Source organism: Drosophila tropicalis, unplaced genomic scaffold, assembly GCF_018151085.1.
Source record: "Drosophila tropicalis isolate 14030-0801.00 unplaced genomic scaffold, ASM1815108v1 contig_1187, whole genome shotgun sequence".
Classification (NCBI taxonomy): Eukaryota; Metazoa; Arthropoda; class Insecta; order Diptera; family Drosophilidae; genus Drosophila; species Drosophila tropicalis.
Genome location: NW_027172559.1, coordinates 1,264,637 through 1,287,209, shown reverse-complemented (window position 1 = coordinate 1,287,209; position 22,573 = coordinate 1,264,637). Strand labels below are relative to the sequence as shown.

General features: G+C 34.6%; 2 protein-coding genes across 2 annotated transcripts; both read right to left on the bottom strand.

Moving 5' to 3' along the window:
* Positions 1-1,713: 1,713 nt before the first annotated feature.
* Trx2 (Thioredoxin 2) lies at positions 1,714-4,463 on the bottom strand. Its single transcript, XM_068288445.1, has 3 exons — positions 4,287-4,463; positions 2,256-2,402; positions 1,714-2,185 (listed from the first exon to the last, which is right to left on the bottom strand). Exons 1-3 carry the CDS (start codon positions 4,308-4,310, stop codon positions 2,036-2,038), a joined length of 321 nt encoding a protein of 106 aa, XP_068144546.1. The 5' UTR covers positions 4,311-4,463; the 3' UTR covers positions 1,714-2,035.
* Positions 4,464-6,077: 1,614 nt separating this feature from the next.
* gcm2 lies at positions 6,078-22,009 on the bottom strand. The gene is made up of 5 exons (XM_068290910.1): positions 21,954-22,009; positions 7,275-8,007; positions 7,121-7,211; positions 6,722-7,060; positions 6,078-6,682 (listed from the first exon to the last, which is right to left on the bottom strand). The coding sequence occupies exons 1-5, from the start codon at positions 22,007-22,009 to the stop codon at positions 6,078-6,080; spliced, it is 1,824 nt and encodes a 607-aa protein (XP_068147011.1).
* Between the last annotated feature and the right edge of the window lie 564 nt (positions 22,010-22,573).

Below are 22,573 nucleotides of genomic sequence, written 5' to 3'. Positions count from 1 at the left end.
ACATTAGAAAAGTAACATTGTTTTTTATTTTATTTATTTTTATGTAATTTAGGTATATTTAAAGCTAAAGTTTTTAGGTGTCAAAGTCAGAGAAATAATCGACCCCTAAAGGAAGGCAAACGCAGTGTAAACGTTCCATGAATATGTAAGAAACATGTAGATAAGAATTCATGTAGATAGAAATTCTCTACTTGCGTAAAAATGCAGATATAACGACTTTTTTTATTTTTAATTTAGAAGTATTTGCTCTTTATAAACAATTTAAACCTAAATGGTTTAGAATTATGAGACGAGATATAAGAATATGGTTCATGCGGACAATTATACGCACATTGATGTTCCAATAAGAAAGTCATACTTCCATTAGACTCTTCACTTTTACGAATTTGGCCAAAACAGTTATGTATTTTTCGAAGAAAATAACCTTCTATCAGCCAAATGTATCAAAAACAGAACGCGAACCTTCATTGTTGGTTGAAAATAAAATATTTCATACAAAAAATAAAAAACTCCCAAGTAATAAAAGAATTATTCGAAAAAGAAACTATTTATGTACGTTTTTAGAGCTATAGAAATATGTTAAATTGTTGTTTGACGTTTTTGGGAAATCTTGTGATCTGTATTTGAATGGCATTGATCTGAAAAACAAAATTTTAATTTTCTTATGCATCAATTTTGGCGATACCAAGAAATTTCCCTCATTAAATATCGTTAAATAGTTCCGCAATCTTTTCAGAATTCTATCAATCTATGTTTTTGATTTCTTCTGATTATTCAAACAAACAAAAAAGGTTCTTGAAATTCCCGATACTTTAGTTTAATATAATACGCCCTGTAGGTTTTTAATAGAAGTCAAATAATAATTATTTATATTTCCTTTCAAGTTTGACTAAAAAATTTAAATATTTTGGGTACGAAGTACGTATCCCTAAATCCTTTAGACAATGGTTTTATGTTGCGTTTTGTTTTTTGAAGTTCGAACTAATTTTTTAGCTAAATCTGTAAACTATGAAGTGGAAGAATTTAACTTTCAAATTTCATGTCTTTAAGTTATTGGCAGATTCGGAAAAGATGTAAGAAAAACTGATAAAACTCCTGAAAAATACAAATGGTCCGCAAATATACATATGATTTTGATCAGCTTATCAGTCTTGCAAGGCCTTGTGTTCTAAAAGACTCGACTATTGTAGGCCAAGTTAGTTTCATTCCCTTTCAAGTTGTTCACAATGTCTATTACATCAACTATTATTCATCTTTGTTGAAAAGACCTATCTAATCAGGTTTTCTCTAATCTACACCAAACTAGTAAATCTGGTCTTGTAGATCTCTAGTATATTCTAACTAGTAATGAAATTATTCTCACTTTCAGTCCAAGAGAAATTTGTTGGTCATTGTGCCAAAGTGTTTCTTCTACCAGTTACAAGCTGAAGTGGTTCTATATATATATTATATTATTCTGGTATTAAATTCATGAGACACCTGACAAACTCTTCTATATCTTATCTAATCGAAAAATGTGTGTAGCCTAATCGGGTTTTTACTCACTCACGTCTGGAAACGTTTATTGTCCAAAAGGCGAGTAATTTTTGTTGTTAACTAATATTTACTTTGGCTTCTACTATTTCGCAAAAAACAAAAAAAAAAAAAACGACTTTCGTTTCCAAATGAAATTGTTTCTTCTAAAATTCTTTAAGCAAATTAAGGATCAAAGGATTGTGTGTTTTACATTCATTTTATTAGCTTCGATCTGCTGAGTTGTTGTACAAAATAAAAATTTACTTGTTATTGAAGCGAATTGAATATTCTTTTTTAAGCCACTTTTTGGATCTAACTATTTTTAGCTCATGTTTATGTTGGTGTTTCGTTTGTTTTAACAATGAAAATGAATCTCTTGCAAAAACATAAGCAATCCTTTTTTACACTTATGGAATAATTAACTAAATGTGTAATATAGTATGAAAGGAATTAAATAGATTGGATTTCGATTGCGTTTAAATTTCATTTAGTGTGTGTGTGTGTGTGCGATTTATATCTTTTAGATATTCTTCTTGATGACATCCTCCAATCGCTGGGCATTGGCACCGGCAAATTCCTCAACTTTCTGGGTATTCTTAATGAAAACAAAGGTGGGCATGCTGGAAATGTTATATTCCATGGCAATGTCTTCGCAGTCATCCACATCGATCTGTAAACAATATATACAACATTTTTTATTAACAAAAAGTGCAAATGTTTCAAATATTGACACCACAAACCTTCAGCACAACAACATTATCGGCATATTGTGTAGACAATTCAGCCAATTTGGGTGAAATCATTTTGCATGGACCACACCAGGTGGCAAAGAAATCCAAAACCACCAACTTGCTGCCAGCCTGTTTCAACTGGGCATCCAGATCAGCCTGAAAAATATGTAAGTAAATATTAATTTCATAATGTTTTTTTTTTAAAAAAAAAAGGTGTAAACGTGAACTAATTACAAAATAAAAAAAACACATTTTTGCATAACTTTTTGTTTAATAATGTTGCCAAGCCAAGGGTGTGTGTGTGTGTGTGATTGCTGCTTATCAGTTGAAACATGTTTTGTGATAAGCCACAGCCGACTATAATATACATATTAAACTGACTGACTGACTGACTGACACAGCCACCCAAAATGACAGTATCAGACTGACAATATATTATTATATACCTATATATATTTTTTTTTTTTTTTTTTTTTGTTCTTCTCTTGTGCAAATTTAATATAGCTAATGGAATTGAGTCATTAGGTTAATGTCTTTTACCCTAGAACTGTTTCAGATGTTTGATTGAATGATAATTAAGAATTCAAAGTACTAATTGATATAAACAATGTTTACTTTATATACATACATACATACAGACATATATGAATGACTTTTAATTTATTAGCGCTAAATTCTTTGCATTTTTGCACTTTCAACCAATTCTCAAGTAATCAGATGTGAAATTCGAAATTGTGAAATTCGTATTGAAAGAATTTTCTAGAAATATTTCAAATTGAAATTCAATTCTACTACATGTTTGACCTACATATGTATGTATATGTGAATAGGAAAAAACAATGAAACTATAAAATCAATATCAAAATAGAAAGGAAAACGAAACAGAAAAAAGGTTGGGCAGTTGATTTGACCATGTCGTGTTTTGCCCTAAAATGTTTTTGGTCCTTGTACATTTTGTGCTTACTCTAACCTTTCATTAATTCTTGATTTAATGGAACCTCCCATGGGGGTGAAATGGTAATTTTAATTAAATTAACAGTCTATCTAAGATATGTGACAGTATTATATAGATGAGATCTGATAACATCCGGCATGAAAAAAACCTGTGAGACATTCATGGAATGTTTAACTCTTCTTCTTCTTCTTGTTTTAAAGCTTAGATCATTTATGGCCCACACACATACACACACACACATAAGATGATAGATGATGATGATGACTCACATTAAACCTAATGAATCACAAATTTCTTAAGAAACAACATTAAGCAAGTAAATTTGAATTAAAATATATTTAAAAATATATTCTGATTCCACTTGACTTGACTAACCACAAATTGTAGATTGTGTATTTATTTATAAATTTTAATTTCTATGACGTCAGATATATATTTTTTTTTTAAAAAATGATTTCGCATTGATGTATATTTATGCAAAACAAAGCAATTTTTTTTTAGTTGTATATAAAAAAACCAGTTTGATAATTAGAAACAAAACTTTCGACATTTTGTTTAAATGTCGCGCTGATAAACAATTGCCGATACGTGCATATAGACATAGGTATGTATATGTATTTATGGCATTTTATATAAGCATTTAGATAGATTTTTGATGTACACCCTGAACCCTCACAAGCCACGAATGCGATAAGTGAGTTTTATAAAAGTCATTCCGCCTTGAATTAGACATACAGTACAGTAAAAATAAGTTATGCAGTACTTGAACGAATATGTATAAAATGTGATTATGAATTAACTGTTCACATATATTAATGATCCATTTTCCAATTGCCTTTTCTTGTGGTTCTCAGCATTCGTGTGTTAAGAGAAAGAGATGATATCATTTTGTTCGCACTTTCTAAGCACCTACAGAGATTCGTGTAAGCCGTATGGCAAACAAATGAAATGACATAGTCATGAATTGTGGGGGGAAATATCTATGTATCATACATATACATATGTATCCATATATATATTACATATTTTCTTCACTGTCGCCACTTGAGGAGAAATGGAAAGGCAATTTGCATTTTGGCACTCACCTTGTCTTTTACTTGGTACACCATTTTGGATTAGTTCTAGTTTATAGATTACAACAACCGGTAAAAAATAGATTTGTACAAAAGTTACTTAATTAAGCAGAGTTAAAATATATATTGTATATCAACTCTTTCGAGAACACGCAACCAACTCGTGGGTATATAACCTAACGAATGACAATTGTAGACGCTTGGTACCGTCTCTTAATGCGAGGGAATCCCAAAGTCACCACGATGCAGTGGCGTATCCAAATGGGGGTCAATTGGTGCTCCAATTGGTGATATTTTACCACAAGTACTAAATTTCAAACACCTTCTCAATTTCAATAACTTTTCTTACATTTAACATAAATAAAAGCATTAAAATTTTAAGACCAACAACCCCCCTTGGAATTCTTTCTGTCTCTGCGCCACTGTCTTAGTGAGAGGGTGGTTGAACACAGCAGACAAACTCGTTTATAGCGGCCTGGTGAGTTCGCTCATTTCCCTTTAAATAGTGTTGGGAAAAGCAAAAATACATCTCTTAATAAAAGAAATTTCATATTTGTAAGTAAAAAATAATCAATTTAAATAAAATTATATTTATCAATTGCTTATTTTATAGATACACAAATCTTTTTTTGTAAAAGTATCTACATATACTATGCTATGCCTTAAAGTATGCAGTGGTTTCAGTTCATTTGTGTATTTTATTACGTTATTTTTTCTTAACGCAAACCCAGCGTTACGTTTCAATCATCACGTTATTCTGTTACTTTTCAAATATCTCTGTTGCTGTTAAAATGGAATTCGTTTTTATGCTCCGAAATTAGCGATTATTAAAAACATATGTTTAATACTTAAACTTTAATAAATAAATTATCGCTAATTGTTGAAAAACTTCTACAGGTAACTTAAAATTAGGAAATGTTAGAATAGAACAAGAAATTATTCCAATTTTGCCAAGGTAATTTTTATAGTCAATAGCTTGCCAATAACTTCTACAGTTTAAGTTACAAATCGGAGAGCCGAGATGATTTTGGCCGTGCCGAAGGTTGAGTACCCTTACACGTTTTTCTGCCTGTATTTCCTTACCTACAAGGATAAACAAGCAACATACAAAGTCAATCTGATTATATGACAACTATATAACACATATAGTTTTACGATTTTGGTCAGGAAAGAGTATGACAAGATTTTGGAGACAATCGCATTAAAAGCCAAAATTATCGTTCCTAACAGATGTGGGTATATAATATATATATGTACATAAAGTCATCTGATATTGATCAAATTTGGAACCATCATTAACTAATCTCACCTAAGATTTAGAATCCTATAAATTAATACGATTTTTGACCTTAATTACCTTTAAAAAGTTTAAACTCTAGACTCAAGTAATACTAATAATAAACTGTTCGTTCCAATACGATTTAGTGGTCAGATCCGTCTGAATCCGAAATATAGGAAGCCTGCTATTAATAGAAGCTTCAGTTAAGCGTCTATAAGAAGTTTGTGTTAATCCCAAAGAGAAGGTGGATGAACGCCAGTCGGAATCGGGCCTCAGAAATGAGGAAACTTTGGGATAAGTTAACTTCATATTGTAAATAAGTTGAAACGTTTTTTAAAACTCATTTCTTTTTTTTTACAAATCAACATATTTTCATAATTTAATATAATTGCTTGACGTAAATAATAATTAGTACTATTTATATTCTAATTGTAAGTGTAATTTATAAATATGAAATTAAGATTTCAAGTCATTAAAAACTATGAGTAATAATGTTTCTCCAGCCAGGTCCTCTTCGTTAAGTACTATTGCGTGACTGACGATGTGGCTGCGGTTGCCTGATGCAAGTGATGATGGTGATGATGATGATAGGTGAGTGTGGGCGGTGGTGGGGGTGGAGCGGGGCTGGCAAAGCTACTGGCCGCAGCCATTTGCTGTTCATAGTTGGCATAATGATCATAATAGCTGCCATAACTGCCGCCACCATGATCAAGTTGCGTCTGAACACTCTGGCTGTGACCAGGAGAAGCTGTAGTTCCTGTATCGAAGTAGCTAACACCATTATAACCATTTGCACTCTCATAGTAATGGCCAGTGGATGAGGGTAAACTCGTGTTGTTCGCCGCATTGAATTGCTGATGCAGATCATAGTCTGATTTCGATTCACGATTATAATAATAATCATAGTTCTCTTCCATATACGATGACACCGGCTGAGTTTCCACTGTGGCATTATACTTGATGGTGGGTGGCATTTCACTTTTACAACTTTGAGTCTCATGACTCAGATGCTTGATCTGTGAGTAGTTGATGAATTCCGGTTCCGGTGTAGCCAATTGAGAACTGGACTCGTAGGAAATCACAGAATTTGTGTGACACTGATTCGAAATGGCATTATTATAGCCTCCTCCTCCACCGACAGCTCCACCACTACCTCCTCCTACTCCACCTGTAGAAGAAGTTGTTTGATGTTGGTTAAGTCCTGGCTGATAGGCGGATAATTCCGAGATGCAAGCATAGGGTAAGCTGGGAGATTTACTTGGTGCGGCTGTGGCTGCCGTTGGTGTTGCATGATGATAGATCGGATAATTGTATGTTATATGCTGATGATTCACTGTAAACACATTCGCTGGCGTTTCACAGGGTATCACTGTGGATTCACTTGGCCAAGAGTTCGCTGTCACATACGAATTGGAAGTTTGACCTAGCTGATGATGATGATGATGGTTGCGGGCTGTGTCCTCTAGATAGCTGCACGTACAGTGACTATAAGTACATTTGCCACATGCTGTGGAAAGTATGGAAACTTATTATTATAGATTTCGAAAGTCGAGAATTCCCATCTCACCGTTAAATTGGTATATCTCCAAGGCAGAATGATTCAATGGATTGCTTGATGTTGTACGTTTAAGAGATTTCCCTATTAGGTTCTGTTGCTGCTAGAATATACAAATAATTGATTAGTCTATCAAATGAATTCCCTTACTTTATTAAAAACTCACCTTCACCTGCTTCACCAACCCTGCAATAACTGACTTTTTGGTACCATTTCCTGCCGATCCTCTCACATTGCCTGTTGCAGTTGATTTGCCTGTCAATGAAACTCTACCGAATGCCCGTTTCGAAACGCTGGAATTTTTCGGATCTGGCCTGAGATGATCGTGTACTCCTTTGGCCTGAAAGAATATTGCATTCCCCGAGTGCCGCCAGAAATGTGTCACAGGATAGCCGCAATGGCCACGACATGGTTTGATCTCTAAGCGTCCGCCACGACAATTCTTATTGGGGCACGCTTTGCCCTCCTGTTTGCGGCGTGCCTTATCGCAAATTGCTGGTCGCAAATTGATTTTCGCCCCACTTGGCATTGTGCAATGCTGCGAGCAGATCAATACACCCAGGCAACTTTTCTTAAGGATATTCACATTATGATTATTGGTGTTTCGCATAGCCCAGCCGGATATATGCTTCTTGGCCTCCTCATTGTGCAATGAGTAAATGTGCCTCACATGTCCATCGCTCCATTCGTTGAACTCATCGAATTCCAAGTCTCCCACTTGAGGGACAATCGCATCGTTGATATCCCAATCACGTTTCGCTTTGTGGGTCATGCTGGAGTCTGTGGAGTTTGTGGATTGGGATTGCGAATTGTGAGGATGTATGCGAGTGTGATTGTGAGCTGGCTCTTGTAATGCAAATTGCTGGGCGGTCTGATGGGATTTAAAAGTGTAGCCATTTCTGTAAAAGAAAAATAAGAAACGTTGAGCAAACCTTTTGATTGTTTTATAAAATCATAAATTTTTTGTTGCATACTTTTCAGCATATGCGCCTTGGCTTTAATATTATAATTTAAGAAGTATAATATGTTGTTATGTACTAGAAAGAAATAAGATAATATTGACATATTCAATTGAGCCCTTAGACTATGCGCCTCTGCCAGGTAAGCCAAGCCTTTTCACCTCTAGAACTTTCTCTATAACTAACTTTACTCAAGTAAGGTGTGGTTTATCCTCTAAATCAAACGAAGGATAATTCTCTACGACAGAACAACATTATGACCATATAATTTCATGTATGTATGCTTATAGCCCATCTAAAAGCAATGCAAAACGTTTGTTTATTATTTATCACTTTGATTTTATGAGTTAAACATGTTTAAATTATACGACTTGTATATTTCCACTCAAACAATTAAGAATCAATAATTTTTCTAAATTTTCATAGTGAATAGACGGATCTGGTGCTGTGAAATAGAAAAACTTTACCCTTTAAAGTATGCAACTGTAAATGAACTAGAACTGCAAACTAGAAACTTAAAACTAGTTAATAAATGATGATGATTTTTATACCCTTGCAGAGGGTATTATAAAATTGGTCAGATGTTTGTAACGCACAGAAGGAGACGTTTCCGACCCCATAAAGTATATATATTCTTGATCAGCATGAGAAGCTAAGTCGATATAGCCATGTCCGTCTGTCCGTCTGTCCGTCGGTGCGTACGCGTTTTACTCAGCCATCTTAAGAGCTATCGGGATGAAATTTTTTTGGGAGCTTTTTTTTACCCGGGTGAGATAAAGTATGAAAATCTTTGGGATCGGACTACTATATCATATAGCTCTGGAACAAAAATTTTTGCAAAAATTGGAGTATCCCCATGAAATTTACCAATATAATAGAATTTGATATAAAATCTCAGATCCCAAAATTTGACCCTGATCGGATAAATAGAACACAAGTTACAGTCTATATAAATCGGTTCAATCGCTGCCGGCAGCTCTGCTTGCTGCATACTACGTCATCATCAAATCAACAGAGCACATGCATACACACACAGACGCAACGCTACATAAACTGTATGTGTATGCGTGCGTTGCTTTGCTTAGGGAATGAGGGAAGAAGAAGAACAAATTGTACATAGTATGAAGAGTAAAATTGTTTTGTTTGTATATTAATGAATTGAGTTGCAGAAAACAAATTTTGAACATGTGAAATTATTATTGTCAAGGACTGCAAGGGTATATAAACTTCGGCATAGCCGAATTTAACTTCTTTGATATTTTTATATCAAAAGACAAGTTCTTGTGCGAGGAATAAGCCGATTATTTTAAAAGATGAGAGAAAAAACAGTTTGGAAGACTCGTAACAACTTATAAATTAACACTTAACCAAAAGATAATCTTCAATTCAACTTCAGTTCGAAAACCTATACAACTGAAAGCAACTAATTGTCCTTTTAATGCCTTTACTTTATTAAAATTTCCAAAAGTTTTCGCTAGATGTCAACTATTAATAAGTTACTTAAACTTTTATTAAGATTGTAAATGTATTTTTACCAGACGAAGGCAACAAGAATCTTATCTACTAAAAATTTTCCTTCAAAACCAAATAGATAAGTCTTTTAAATGGAATTAAGAACTGAGAATATAGCCAAAAAGAAGATAATAAAGAAAGACTATACCAAAAAAAATGATGATTTTTAGAATAAAAGGAAAAAATTGCTTTAAAAAAGCGTAAAAAAGTTTTCATTTACTTACATAAGGAATTCGAAACTTGAAGTTTACTTACAGAATGACTAAGCACAAAATGGAACTACTTTCATTTATTATTGATCAAAACAAATTACTTTAAATGGCCTTTTTAACAAACATTAAGTTTAACTGGTCAATGTTTATTACATAAGCTCAGCCTCTGTGATTTTTATAGAACATTTGGTCTTAAGTGCCAAACCCAAAACGGTTTTGAGACAACTTTAATTGTTGGAACTAGACGATGCGTCGCTGTCAAGTCCATCATAGCTCTTTGATTCGTTTGAAAATGACAGCAGGTACCGTTAACCTAGATTAAAAGGCACAAGTAATCCAAGCTATAGGCCCAACTGACTCTTATTTGTTTGTACATATGTGTAGGCAGTAAGGTAATATGAGCGCCACTAAACTAAACAAACAAACAAAAATTATGGACACTTCAAGCGCCATCAAATGTTTTGATGTTTGAGTCAGAGCATCCTCTCCACCCAAGATGATCGACATGTGTGGGAGGGGAGTCAACGGCTTTAAGGGGACCGGGCAGATCATACAGATTTATGTGTTAAACGTTTAGTATTAAAGTTGCTACGTTCTGCAATTAGCAATAAATTTGTAGAAAACCCAACCCAAATCTCATTAGAGTGCGCTCTATGGGCCTTTTTCTCCTCTCACTCACTTCTTTCTCTCCATGAGTCGGGATTTTTATGTGTACTTGGAAGTCAGCAGGTTGCATAGTCTAATAAGTTTCTAGCGACCTACGTTTACCTAAGCGGAGTTTGATCTTCTGGTGGTCTCCCCTTCAACCTGTTTGTGGCTTGTCGTTTGTCGCTTTGTTTTGGGTTCGTAAATTGACTGCCTGACACTTTGAAGCGCTCGTTAGTCGCTCTTATCTGATGGTGATAGTGTCTCACTTCGTTGTTTTTGGGGAGCCAAAGATTCTTCCCCCTCCGTTCTGTTTCTGGTTCTCTGGCTTATAATAAGTTTGTCACCTAGAAAATATGTCTATATGTCCAATGTGATATTTTTTGTACACTCTCTAGTCAACGTTGGTGACCCTTTCGCTGGCAGCGGCCCCCGCTTTTGTTTGGTGTTTGGTTGTTCGGTGTGTGTGGTCCCGCGCCTCTGACTGACTGACTGACTGACTGGCTGTGGCACACCCCGCCGTCTCTATCGAGTGTCATTAACTAAGCTGTAGCCTATGGCACAGCATGATAGTGTAAAGCGCTTGAAATCATTTACATTTTTTCTTCCATATAGTTTATTCATATTGATTTGTGGCTTATTCGTTTTTAGATATTTTTTTCTTCTCTTGTTGTGTTTTTTTTTTTTTTTTTGTTGTTTGTGATTTATCATAACACTTGTATAATTGGATGGTAATGGATTGTGTCAATGGTTGATGTTTTTTTTTTTTCATAATTAAGTTAATTAAAGCGTCCATTGACGTGTGGAGACTCATAGAAATCTTTGAAAGGAGCTGGCTTGAGATCATTTTCCGTATTTCAATGACTAACAAGCTCTCTAATCAGCAGACTTTGCTAACCACTCTAGAATTACAAGGCGATACTGATACTAACTCAAAAGTAAAATCAGTTGCGAATCGTATGGATGGATGTAACTGAATCTCGAGAATACTCTGTAGAGGTAAATTAGGTGGCTTAATCTTCGAAAAGATTATAAAAATAATTCACTACTTCTTTTTTCATATGTATAAATGTATCTTAGGCAAAGTTAAGTTTAGCGGAACAGAAGCAGTATTTTAAGGATCTTCAGCTAAAATGTTATAGATAGCATAAAATCGTAATTTAATTGGTAAAAATTTTTATTTTTTAGGTCTACACGGTGTTGGTACATTTTAAAGTCTAAAAAATGCTCTAACAATAAGTTTTATGCATTTAAAAAAAAGGTCTTACAATTAGAAAGGGTTTGCAAGTTTTTTACTTTGGCGAGTAATATTATAGATTCTATTTATTATTGGTTTACTAACTGTCCCGACATTTAGTTATACCATTAAGGAGGATTTAATGAAATTAGTCAGATGTTAGTTATGGCATTTACAATATTTTTGGATGCTAATTGGACATGAGAAGACAAATCGGTGAGTAATCTTCATATCCTTAACTAGAAGCTATATATTGCCTAATAAATATCAAGTTTGATAATTCGTCAGATCGGATCACTATAACATCTATATAACTGGCATGGAATCGATCGGTTTACTGAGTCAAATGTCTTAATGGAGAAACATGAACAACCTTATTGGAGAAGGCTTAGTGAAAATCGAAACTTATTAGATGATACTTAATGAGGAAATCAAAGATCTTAAAAGAGTATATATAATCTTTGCCGCAGTCAAAGTTTTTTGTTAATTCTTTAAGGCCTAATTCTTACGAAATCATGTAAGAAAATTACAAGTCGTGCCATCGTATAAACCTTTTACGAATTGTTCTTTTCTTCCAAGTAAGTTTAAATCGTTAACATTGAAGTAAATTTTCCTCACTTACATAACAACCATATTCCAAATGAATATCAAACACGTTTAATCCAGAAAATTGAGTGCAAGTTTATCCAAAATAATTATATATTGATCACACAACTTGAGTTAGTTGATTCACTTAATAATAATTTAACTTCACTTCACAATGTATCACATATTTTTATTACTATGTGCAGTTGGGCCCATTATATGCCAATTAAATGTCCATTTTGTTCACTTCCGTGTTTATGTTGCACTATATCCAAACACTAATCCACCATTGGATTCAGTTGTATTCGAACCGTCACTAATTTCACTTCTATTCAAAAATTTGTGCGAAGCGACACGAACGACCAACGAACAAGAGACGCGATGAGACGACCTTTCACTGTGGCAACCTGTGCGCTCCTATGGTGTGTCCACCAGGGCTAAATTCACGTATCTGGCAGATACAATACGACAAAGAAGAAGAAGACAACAACACCGACAAAAAACAAAAAAAATACGAACAAAAAAAAAAAAACAAATAATGTTGAGCACAAAAAACCAAACTTCGACGAACGCTCTGCCAAGTTTTGTCAACAAAAGAAATGATATTATAGCTCTGGCTCCACCTACAAAAACCAACAACACACACACACACACACACACATAACGAGACACAACCAAAAGGAGATGGGCATGGGCAAGGGCACAAGGCAGGAGGGAACAGGGGCAAGAGACAAGAAGCAAGGGGTCGGGGACACCCGCATAAATTTGGCAAAACTTCACACACAAAACGACGTCGGCGCATAATCATCATCAACAGAGCAAAGAGGAGCCACAGCCGCAGCCAGCCAGCGAGCCAGCCAGCCATCCATCCATCCAGCTGCCCCGAGTGGTAAAATGTATCCATGAGATACAACACCATTTGCATTGGTATGCGTATGCGCTGCTGTTGCCTGGAAAGCAGTAACTGGAAATTACTGCTCGTTGATTGGTCGGATAACTACTTCACAGTGCTCTGTGTGTGTGTGTGTGTGTTCTTTGAGAGTTTTTAAAGTACTTACACATACACATGCACATAATACTATTTGTAGGATGAGGGGGGTTCAAGGGGCGGTGGAGGAACATTTTGTTCTTGTGTATTTGATAAACATCACAGAAATTTAATTACTTATTATGTACGCTTATCACTCTCTCATTGCCTTCTATCACTATCTCTCTCCTTTCCTCATATCCTTCTGTTAATATTAATTTCAATGGGTTTAGAAAATTTCAGATTTTATCTTCAAAATTGATGTTTTTTTTTTTGTTTTGGAGTTAATATTTATCTTGAAAACAAAGACCAACATACACACGTTTGTTGTCTACAATTTTTAAGCAATAATACAAAAAAAAAAAAAAAATAAAATTATAAAAAACAAAATAAAAGCTTAAAATTCTCCGTTTTATGATAGCCACGGAATATTTTATTATTTAAAGTCTTTCGAACTCAAACTTCCAATCCAAGTTTACTTTACATTGCTTAATAATCTCCTATAATTTGTTGTTAATTAAAAGAAATTGAATATTAATCAAATTTAATGATTTGGTGTATCTAAATGTGGATTGTTAGGAGTGACTTCTGTAATTTTAGGAGGAGAAGAATAATGTCGCTCTTGGTGTCGGAGAAATTCACTTATTTCCTTCTCCAAGGAACCTCCATAGATACTCTTTCTGGCTAACAGTCGAGTTTTCTAGTAAGATAGATTTATGTGGAAGTGATCAAATCACAATTCGAGCTGTGTTGACCAGATCCCCTCTACTCACCCACTATGGGTTAGGACTTACCACAATCCATCCTGCCATCCTCCATCAGGACGAAATGATGTGGCTCCCAGAATCTCATAAGTGATTTGTCGTTTCTGATATGTCCTACAGATATAGACGGAAGATTACAGTTCCTGCAGGAAGTATTGAATAGTAGTCCCATTCGTGTCCGCAGTCTTGAGATGTCCTTTTTTTTGCTAAGGACCTCCGAGGTCTTATTAATATCGCTGCAATAGCGGTTCCAATATTTCGTAGCTGTGGTTTGGGAGTTTGTGGTGAATGAGACTTCATCCTGGCCAGTTTATCCTCCTTCTTTTTTCCACTTACTCCTCAATAGAACGTTGTCCATGAGATGGATACCATATTAGAGAATTATTTGTGAGATTATAATCATAAGAATAAAAGATACATATTAGCCTTTTTACTTCAGTATTTGCTTTGAATATAACCTGAAGAAGTCATGTAAAAAAAAAACTAATCAATAAAGTAAATTGAAATTGAAAAATGTTACAAAGTAGTAGTTGCCTGTCAATTTGGTGGACTTCTTCTTTAGAATTTCACATATGCTGGCATTGACTTTTGCTCTGATAACTAATTTTAACTGAAACAAACTGTATGAGGGGGGAATCACAGAGTTAGCCGGAGAGCATTTAGTAAAGAGGAAAGGAAAGCTGCTGTTTCTTTTTTTTTTCTGTGTTTTCACCTGATCAGCCCGCATAGCCATTTAGGGCAAACAATTTTGTATGTATGTATGTGTGAATGTGTGTACAATGGCAACAACAAAGGAAACACTAAACAAATTTATGCATCCAGTTGGTAGCACAACAATTAACCAAGAAATGGAGAAGCAAATAGGCGTTAAAGTGAAAATTATAACTACCAAAATGCCATTACAATTGGTTGACAGACAGAGAGACAGGAAATGCAATGCAGCCATGGCTGTTGACTGTTGACTTGCTCATTGAGTGTGACCCATAATTAAAAGGGCAAAAGTCTTGAAGATGGAAATGGTAAATGTTAATGGTAATGGAAATGGAAGATGGTTTGCAACTTATACGGGATTGGGCCTAAAGATGTGTAACACTCGCGGTAGAAACCATCAAATGGAAAGAAATGGCTGCTAGGCATACATATGTACGTTCGTTTATTTATATATTTACCTTTACCTTTACCTGACTTTAGTAGTGGTAGTTATGGCCCTCCTCCAATTTTTTTGTTCGTCTCTCTCTCTCTATCTTATTTTTTTTCTGTTTTGTGCTGTTGTCGCCGCTTTTACGCTTCATAGCAAATGATACGGGTGACAAATACATATTTCAACAATGAAATGTAGAAAATATATTTACAATTTTTCGTACAACTCTGGCAAATAATGTTTATCGCATTTGTGGTTCGCTTTATGTTGCAGCTGCGTTTACTTCATTTTCGTCTACTTACATCTTTCTGTTTTGTTTCCACGTTTGCAATTAATTGCCTCAACATTATTTTATAATTCATTTCGCAGTACCAAACTTCGAGTGTGGTCCATCTTGGGGTTCATCAAGTTCTCTAATGAGCGCGTGCTCCACTAACGCTCCAATCTCCAGCTGTTTCTCCCTCACCAGCAAACAAAAGAAAAAGGGCCTGGGCCCTGTCATTGAGAAGACCCTCAATAGATTCCAACAGTTCAAGAAATTATTGGTAAAGCTCATAAGTTCACTTTGTGTAGTTTTTTTTGGCGCATCAAATTAATCATCATGCTGTTAAAATAAATAAAATCTGGTATAGTTTGAAATGGTTTTCTAGCGCGTTTTTTTTTTATTTTCTTGTTTAACTCAAATATTATTAATTAATTCGCTATGCTACACTTGAAGAAAATTATACATAAGTATTTAAGATCAGAGATATGGGCAAATATAAAGTCTTTCGGTACTTTTCCACACTTTTTTCCTCATCGCTTAAGTACACTGCAGCCGAAATATATGTAGGAGGGAAAGAGAAAACGAAAAACTGCATATTTTGGACAAAATAATGTGATAAGTCTTTGTCCCACTTACTTATTGCGCGCACCTTATATAAGTATTTATGATCAGTGATATGGGCAAATATAAAAACTATTTTAAAGACTTATAAAGTATTGAGTAAACAATATGTATATTTAAATGTTGGAAACAATATTTTTTTTAATTTATAAGACTTTGAGGGTTAATTTGTTAATATTTAAAAAATACTAATCCATTTGAATTTCCCACTGATATTGAACCCATTGAAATAAAGGCCTAAGATAGAAAATTTTCTAAAACTAATTGTAATACGTTTCTAGTAGTCAAAAATTAAGTTGGAACCAAAATTTGAGATTAAAATGTGAGTAAAACTTTCTTAATGAAGATTGAATTCTTGTCTAAGATAAGTAAAGTCGTCTATAATCCTTATAAATTCGAGTAAACAGAAGAATCTTTGAAACCCTTGAATGAAACATATACTTTGGGGTGTGATTTCAGACATCCAGAAATGAGAAATCAATCTACAATATAAATAGTGTTCTTTTTTCAGCTTGGCATAATGACTATAATGGATTTTAGTTGAAATTTTATCATAAGAATAGGTAATTATGTCTTGACGTTATTGACAGATGGCTCCAAATTGGATTCAGTTTATTTTAGTTTTACTTGACCTAAAAGTTTTTTAAAGCTTAGCATAATTATTTCTGCAAACTATGTACATAAATATTCAGTCACCTTTTTAACGTTTATAGGCTTAAATCATTTCGATTGGATACAAACCCTTGGTTATGGTTTTTAGAGAAGAATGTACTTTCTATAAATCAAAACTTTTAAGAACTTTATCAAAGCCTAAATATATACTGATCCTCTTCCAGCCAAATAAATGATTGCCCCTATATAAAAGAACCTTAGTCCAAAGAAAATTGTTAACACATTTGCTTGGGATTTTCTTGAGATTTTCTTCGACTGTAAACGCTCCTTCCACACCAATTTTAAAATGTGTGACTTGTGGCACCCAACAAAGACAAGAAAAAAAAAAAACAACAAATTCGAAGACTAAAGAGTCAAAAGGCAATTTTTTCCATTTACGCAATTAATTGGTCGTCACACTGGGAGGTCTAACGGAGGTGCCCCTCTATAGTCCCCTCGCCGTGAATGTACCCCAGGCAAAGCTCAACGACTTTAAATGCGGATTAACATTTTTTTGGTTTGTTACCTATTGACTGATTAGTATTTAACAAACATCACCCACAAAAGCCACAACTCAAAATCGAGACTTGTATTTTGACAAATGTCTTTGCTAATGGATGGATTTCTATTTTGTTTTTGGTTTTTGTTTCTGACCTTAGTTACATTAGCTCGATTAGAACCCAATTACATGAAAAGGGTTGAAAGACCTGCAACTTAATATTTCCTTTTTTTTTTTTTGGTAATGTGCTTTTGTGGTTTTTTTTTTTTTTTGATTATAAAAATTATAACTCATAAATTTAATTTTATGACTTCTTTTCCCCCAAAACACAGAAGGTGCCAAAATTATATAGAATTAACAACTGTAATTTTCGCACCCAAAACTTAAAGACCCCAAAAGAGCAACCAGTTGAGCAAGAAGAAAGAGCAGCGGCATGAAAGGAGAGAAGTCCCAAAAATGGGAGGAGCATTTCTTCATCAGTCAAATTACCCAAAATCGCCATGTCGCTATCCTGACACCTTTAATCAGTTAAATGAACTGTTGAAAATTTGCCATAATGATATCAAGAATATAAAGAGCGGCCCTAAGACACGCGACAGTCCGAAAAGGAAATCAACCAAAACCAAAAAACAAAAAAAGGCCATTTGATAGTAAGGCCCATTTTGTTAACGTGACTTTTAAAACCTTCTGGTCATGTCAAGGAACTCAGAAAGCCCTCATCTTGTTTAAGTAGGTAAGTATGTATGTGCGAAGGCTCACATCTGGCAAATATTGCAGTTAGACGCTCGAGGATAGTCAAGTTTTTTGCTCTTTTCAAACTTTTTTATTTGACAGTTTGGTTTCCTTGTCCTTGGGGATGCAACTCATTGCTTGCTTGGCCTGTTGCTGATTTTAAATTGACTTAGTTATCTTATGAGTGCATTAATTAAAATTCTCTGCTTCTGTGTCCAGAGATAGAGAGAGAGAGAGAAAGAGATATGATAGCTAGATAAGATAGCTTAATTCAGTTGACTAACTGGGTGGCGTTGTATGTATGTGCTTGTGTCATTATGAAAATTGATTTACAATTAACTTGAATGCATTGAGCTTGGCTTGGGAAGCTTTGAGACCTTTGAGGTTGCCTAACCCTACCCTTTAGACCACAGACCTTGAAAGTTCATTGAACTATTAAGGTGAATTGAGTCTTGTTAAGCTTAAAACTGATGTTTGTTGTGGCCCAAATGAAATCATTAAACCTAAATCTAATTGTAAGTCAAATTCTATCTCTTTATCCTACTTCAATAAATCAAGACAATTTCGATCCCTAAGACTAACCTCTACTAGATTTTCGCAAATCGAACCACTTTCCATGGAAATTGATCATTATCAAAGATGCATCTGCTTAACCACTCTGAAACATTTGCAATTACAGTATAGAAATCTTAATCTCTAGGCCAACATCCCGCATATATGTACATATAGGACAGTAAGTAAGGAAATAATCAAGTCGTATAGAAGATAAACAAAGCGCCAGGCCAGTCAACTTCAAAACACGCATGGCTTGACCCACAATATGGAATGGGATCAGAAGAGCAGTAGGTAACATGGTCACCAGATTAAATGTCAAACCATTTAACTGAATTACGATTACGATTATGATTACGATACTATACGATACGATTATGATTATGATTATGGATGAGCATTAAGCGGGAGCTTAACTTATCAGCGGTCTTAACGAAATCAAAAAGATGTCAACTGTTTCATCTTCCTTTTTTGTTTTGTTTTTGTGTTTGCTCTTTGTGTATTATTTATTAAGATTCAATTAGTGTAACTGGTAAAACAGGTGGCGGAGTCCTAGGGAAATGAAAAGGAAAGGTAAATAATAACAACAATTAATTTAGTCTTGATGCTGGGCACGTATGTGTGTATGTATGTATGTGTGCAAGTAGACGGCATTGGCACGAGTTAAATGTGCTTATGCCTCCTGATGCTGATTCGTCTGATTCTCAAACAGACCACGAAAAGGAAGTGGCAAAGACTGCGGCAAGCCGCCGAGACCCAACAGCTGCACTTGGATTTTCAGTTGCAAGAGTTATGCTGGCGACAGTTGTTCTCTTGCTTCAGTTCCTCTGACTAGACGACAGACGAGACGGAGGACAGACGACGACACTTGGTAAGATTTACATGGCCTGTGTTCCTACATACATACATATGACCTCGTCCAGGCACGTGCTAAGCATTTCTAAAAAGACCATCCTCAAGTCCTCAAGAAGACCAAACAAAAAAAGGAGACGCTCTCCCTCGTTTAGCCTCAATTGCAAAAAAAAAGGTGCAAAACTGTAAAACTCCCACGTTTATTTAGCCCATACCAGCCCACACTCGCCAATTGATATATTGATGGGCCATAGGCCATCAAATGATCAATCTTGTCTATCTCCCTGTCTGTCTGTCTGTCTGTTTGTCAGTTTGTTTATTATTGTACACCCCTTCGAATAACTCTCTGCTCAACCCCCCTCTACATGGAGTGGCAAACAAAGCCAATGACAATTGCCTTTGACAGTTTCTACCGTTTTTCCCTTCCTCCATTGTTGTTTATATCACAACGGTTTATCCTATGAGTTCAAGTTGAAGTTGCTTCGGATTCTCGAATTCAGATTTTGAGTGTGTGTCATTCTTTTTGCATATGCTGATTTAACAGAAACGAAAGGACGTATGTGAAAAAAGTGATTGATATTGAAACTGTCCTTGGGCAGCTGGTTTTATGCTATCTGCCAGGCCTAATGGATATTTAAATGGAAATGTATGAAGTCAAATTTCAACCACTTGAAGGAGAAATTTCATTAGCCATTATTTAATTAAAGTCGGCTTAAAGTAACGAGAATGTTTAAAAGGTATAATAAGGTTTAAAAGCTAAGCTTTGTTTCTTCAAATTATGATTAAATTACAATTTTTGTTCATGAAACTAAAGAAATTTACTTGAAATGTTTCAGTGTCTTTAGGTGATCTATAAAATAACTCTTCTTTCTTATTAATCGTTTTCGAAATTTAAAAAACAAAAATTTTGTTGTTTACCCTTTTTTTTACCCTTTTTCCAAATGTTAATCATTAGAATTCTACGATCCAAATTTGTTTTTTGTGTTACCAACATGAGATTTATCTTATGTAAGTCAAAGTTTTAAAGTTGTATTAGAAAATATGATCTCATTATGTTTGTGTTGTTATTACTATAAAACAATTTGTAAAATTTCCTATTATTTAAATATTAAATACTTTTATTAACAAATGCTATACAAATGATCTTAAATCTCTTTTTACCTCTAGCCATGTATCGATATTTTTTTAAAACCATTAAAAACATGATTCTTTTGATTTAAGCTAAAAACTTTCATTTGTTTGTTTCTAAGCCAATAAATTTATGAAATTCTTGAGAACAATTAGATTTCAACTGACGAGGTCTAAGGGTTTAAATGGAAATTAAGTCCGGTTACAAAAGTATTTTAAACTTTTTGGAAAGATAATGTAAAAAAAAAACATTCTTATGAGTATTTCCAAAAATTAAGTAAACTATTATACTTTTAGTCTAAAACTTTTTGTTTGAAAAATTGTTGGCCTTTAACAGGTTAATAAAATTAAAAAATTTAAATATAATCGAAAATTGTATTTAAAAGAAAAGAAAATTGCAATTTTATTATAATTAGCAGTTAATTTAGACTTTTATTAGTTACTCAAATCATTACAGGAATTAATAATAAGACTAAATACATAAACTCGTAAGAAGATTATTAGCCAACTAAATACAATATTTTTGGTTAGAAATTAGCTAAGATATCTGGCTAATGCGGCTGTTTAATACAATTCATTACCTTTGCTCATTTGCAGTACAACAGCTCTGTGCATATTCTTTACCTCCTCCACTTTTTACTTCTCCTCCTCCTGCCACACTCATTAAGAGGGCAATCAAAGTTATCTATTGTGGCGCACCTTTTAGGACGCGTGCCCATATATCCGGGTTTCGTTTTTGACACACGTTCTCCCATATTTATATGCTTTTGTATTGATGCTCCAAGCGAGAGGCCATAAAAACTATTTAGGCGAAAAAACAAATCGCAACTAATTAGCCAGCGAAATGATGGGCGGGTATACTATGTATATGAATTGCCTAATATGAACCAACAAAACCAAAATTGGCATGCAAAACATAAGCAAATACAATGCATAACTTGAAACTCCATGACCAAAAATATATTCGGATAATTTTTAATAGAATTTTTGCACAAAAATCCACCACGATATCCACCACCGCCAGCAGCACCACTGCGATTTTGTGGCCCATAAATTACTCACATGAGTTGGCCCAGAACGACCTCGTTGGTGGGTCGGAGGGTTGGAGGGATGGAACTATTTGTATGTTCTATGAATTCAATGCTAATTTCGTAAACGTATAAATTATTATTTTGACAGTAGAGGTATTTTTTAGTTTTTATGCATTACCAATTCGACATTGATTGCTATCAATGTTCCAGTGAAAACTTTTTTGACCACACACACAACAAACAAACACAACATACCAAAGAAGGACTCACAATTTTGTCAACATTTGCCAAACTAATTAAATTAAAAGTCATCTTCAAGTGGATTTATTAAGAAAGAAGAAAAAACGACTTAGGAGAAGAAAACCCACAAAATCTCCACAGGCAGCAACGCCTCTCTCCAGGCAGTCATAAATACAATCGCACACTTCACACCTCGAGCCCAGAGATTCAGATGCAGAACTCAGACACTGGCGCAAACGCAGACGCATCCTGTGGCGCATGGCAAGACATCGTCGTCATCGTCAGTTACTTGCCTTTTTGGGGTCATTAGTGTCTCTGTTGCCTGTTGCAGTGTGTCACCTGCCCAGAGTGTGTGGTGTGAGTGTGTGTGTGTGTGCCTCAACTGATGTTACAATTACCCAGGTAATATGAGCAGGAGAATAAACAAAGACAACGCCATGTACGACCACAGAATACTAAACATTTGAAGAGCAGATGAAGAGTTGGTAGTAAAGCAGTAGTAGAGGACAAGGCGTCAAGATCGACGCGAGTCATGCTAGATATAAGCCAGGTCTAGTGGAGGCAATCAATTATGTTTGTGAGACTTCATGGAATTCAAGTTTAAATTACCATCATTTGTCCTGTGTAACTTTTAGAGCCTTATGAGTTGCCCTAGCCCCTACGGCAGAGTAACAAAACGGAAAAATGACAAAAAGTCACCTGGACTGATTGAATGAATGTTGCCTTACTTTCAGTTTAATGGAATACATTTTTATCGGAACATATCTGTATTATATAGATAATACTGTTACTTGCAAGATATCATGCAAACA

Coding starts and splice junctions, on each gene's coding strand:
- Trx2 (XM_068288445.1), bottom strand. CDS start 4,310: ATGGTGTACCAAGTAAAAGACAAG. Junction 2,403..4,286: donor TGTACCAAGTAAAAGACAAG/GTGAGTGCCAAA, acceptor CATATTTTTCAG/GCTGATCTGGATGCCCAGTT. Junction 2,186..2,255: donor ATAATGTTGTTGTGCTGAAG/GTTTGTGGTGTC, acceptor TATTGTTTACAG/ATCGATGTGGATGACTGCGA.
- gcm2 (XM_068290910.1), bottom strand. CDS start 22,009: ATGCGTCTGCGTTTGCGCCAGTGTCTGAGTTCTGCATCTGAATCTCTG. Junction 7,212..7,274: donor GGTTGGTGAAGCAGGTGAAG/GTGAGTTTTTAA, acceptor TGTATATTCTAG/CAGCAACAGAACCTAATAGG. Junction 7,061..7,120: donor GGAGATATACCAATTTAACG/GTGAGATGGGAA, acceptor TACTTTCCACAG/CATGTGGCAAATGTACTTAT.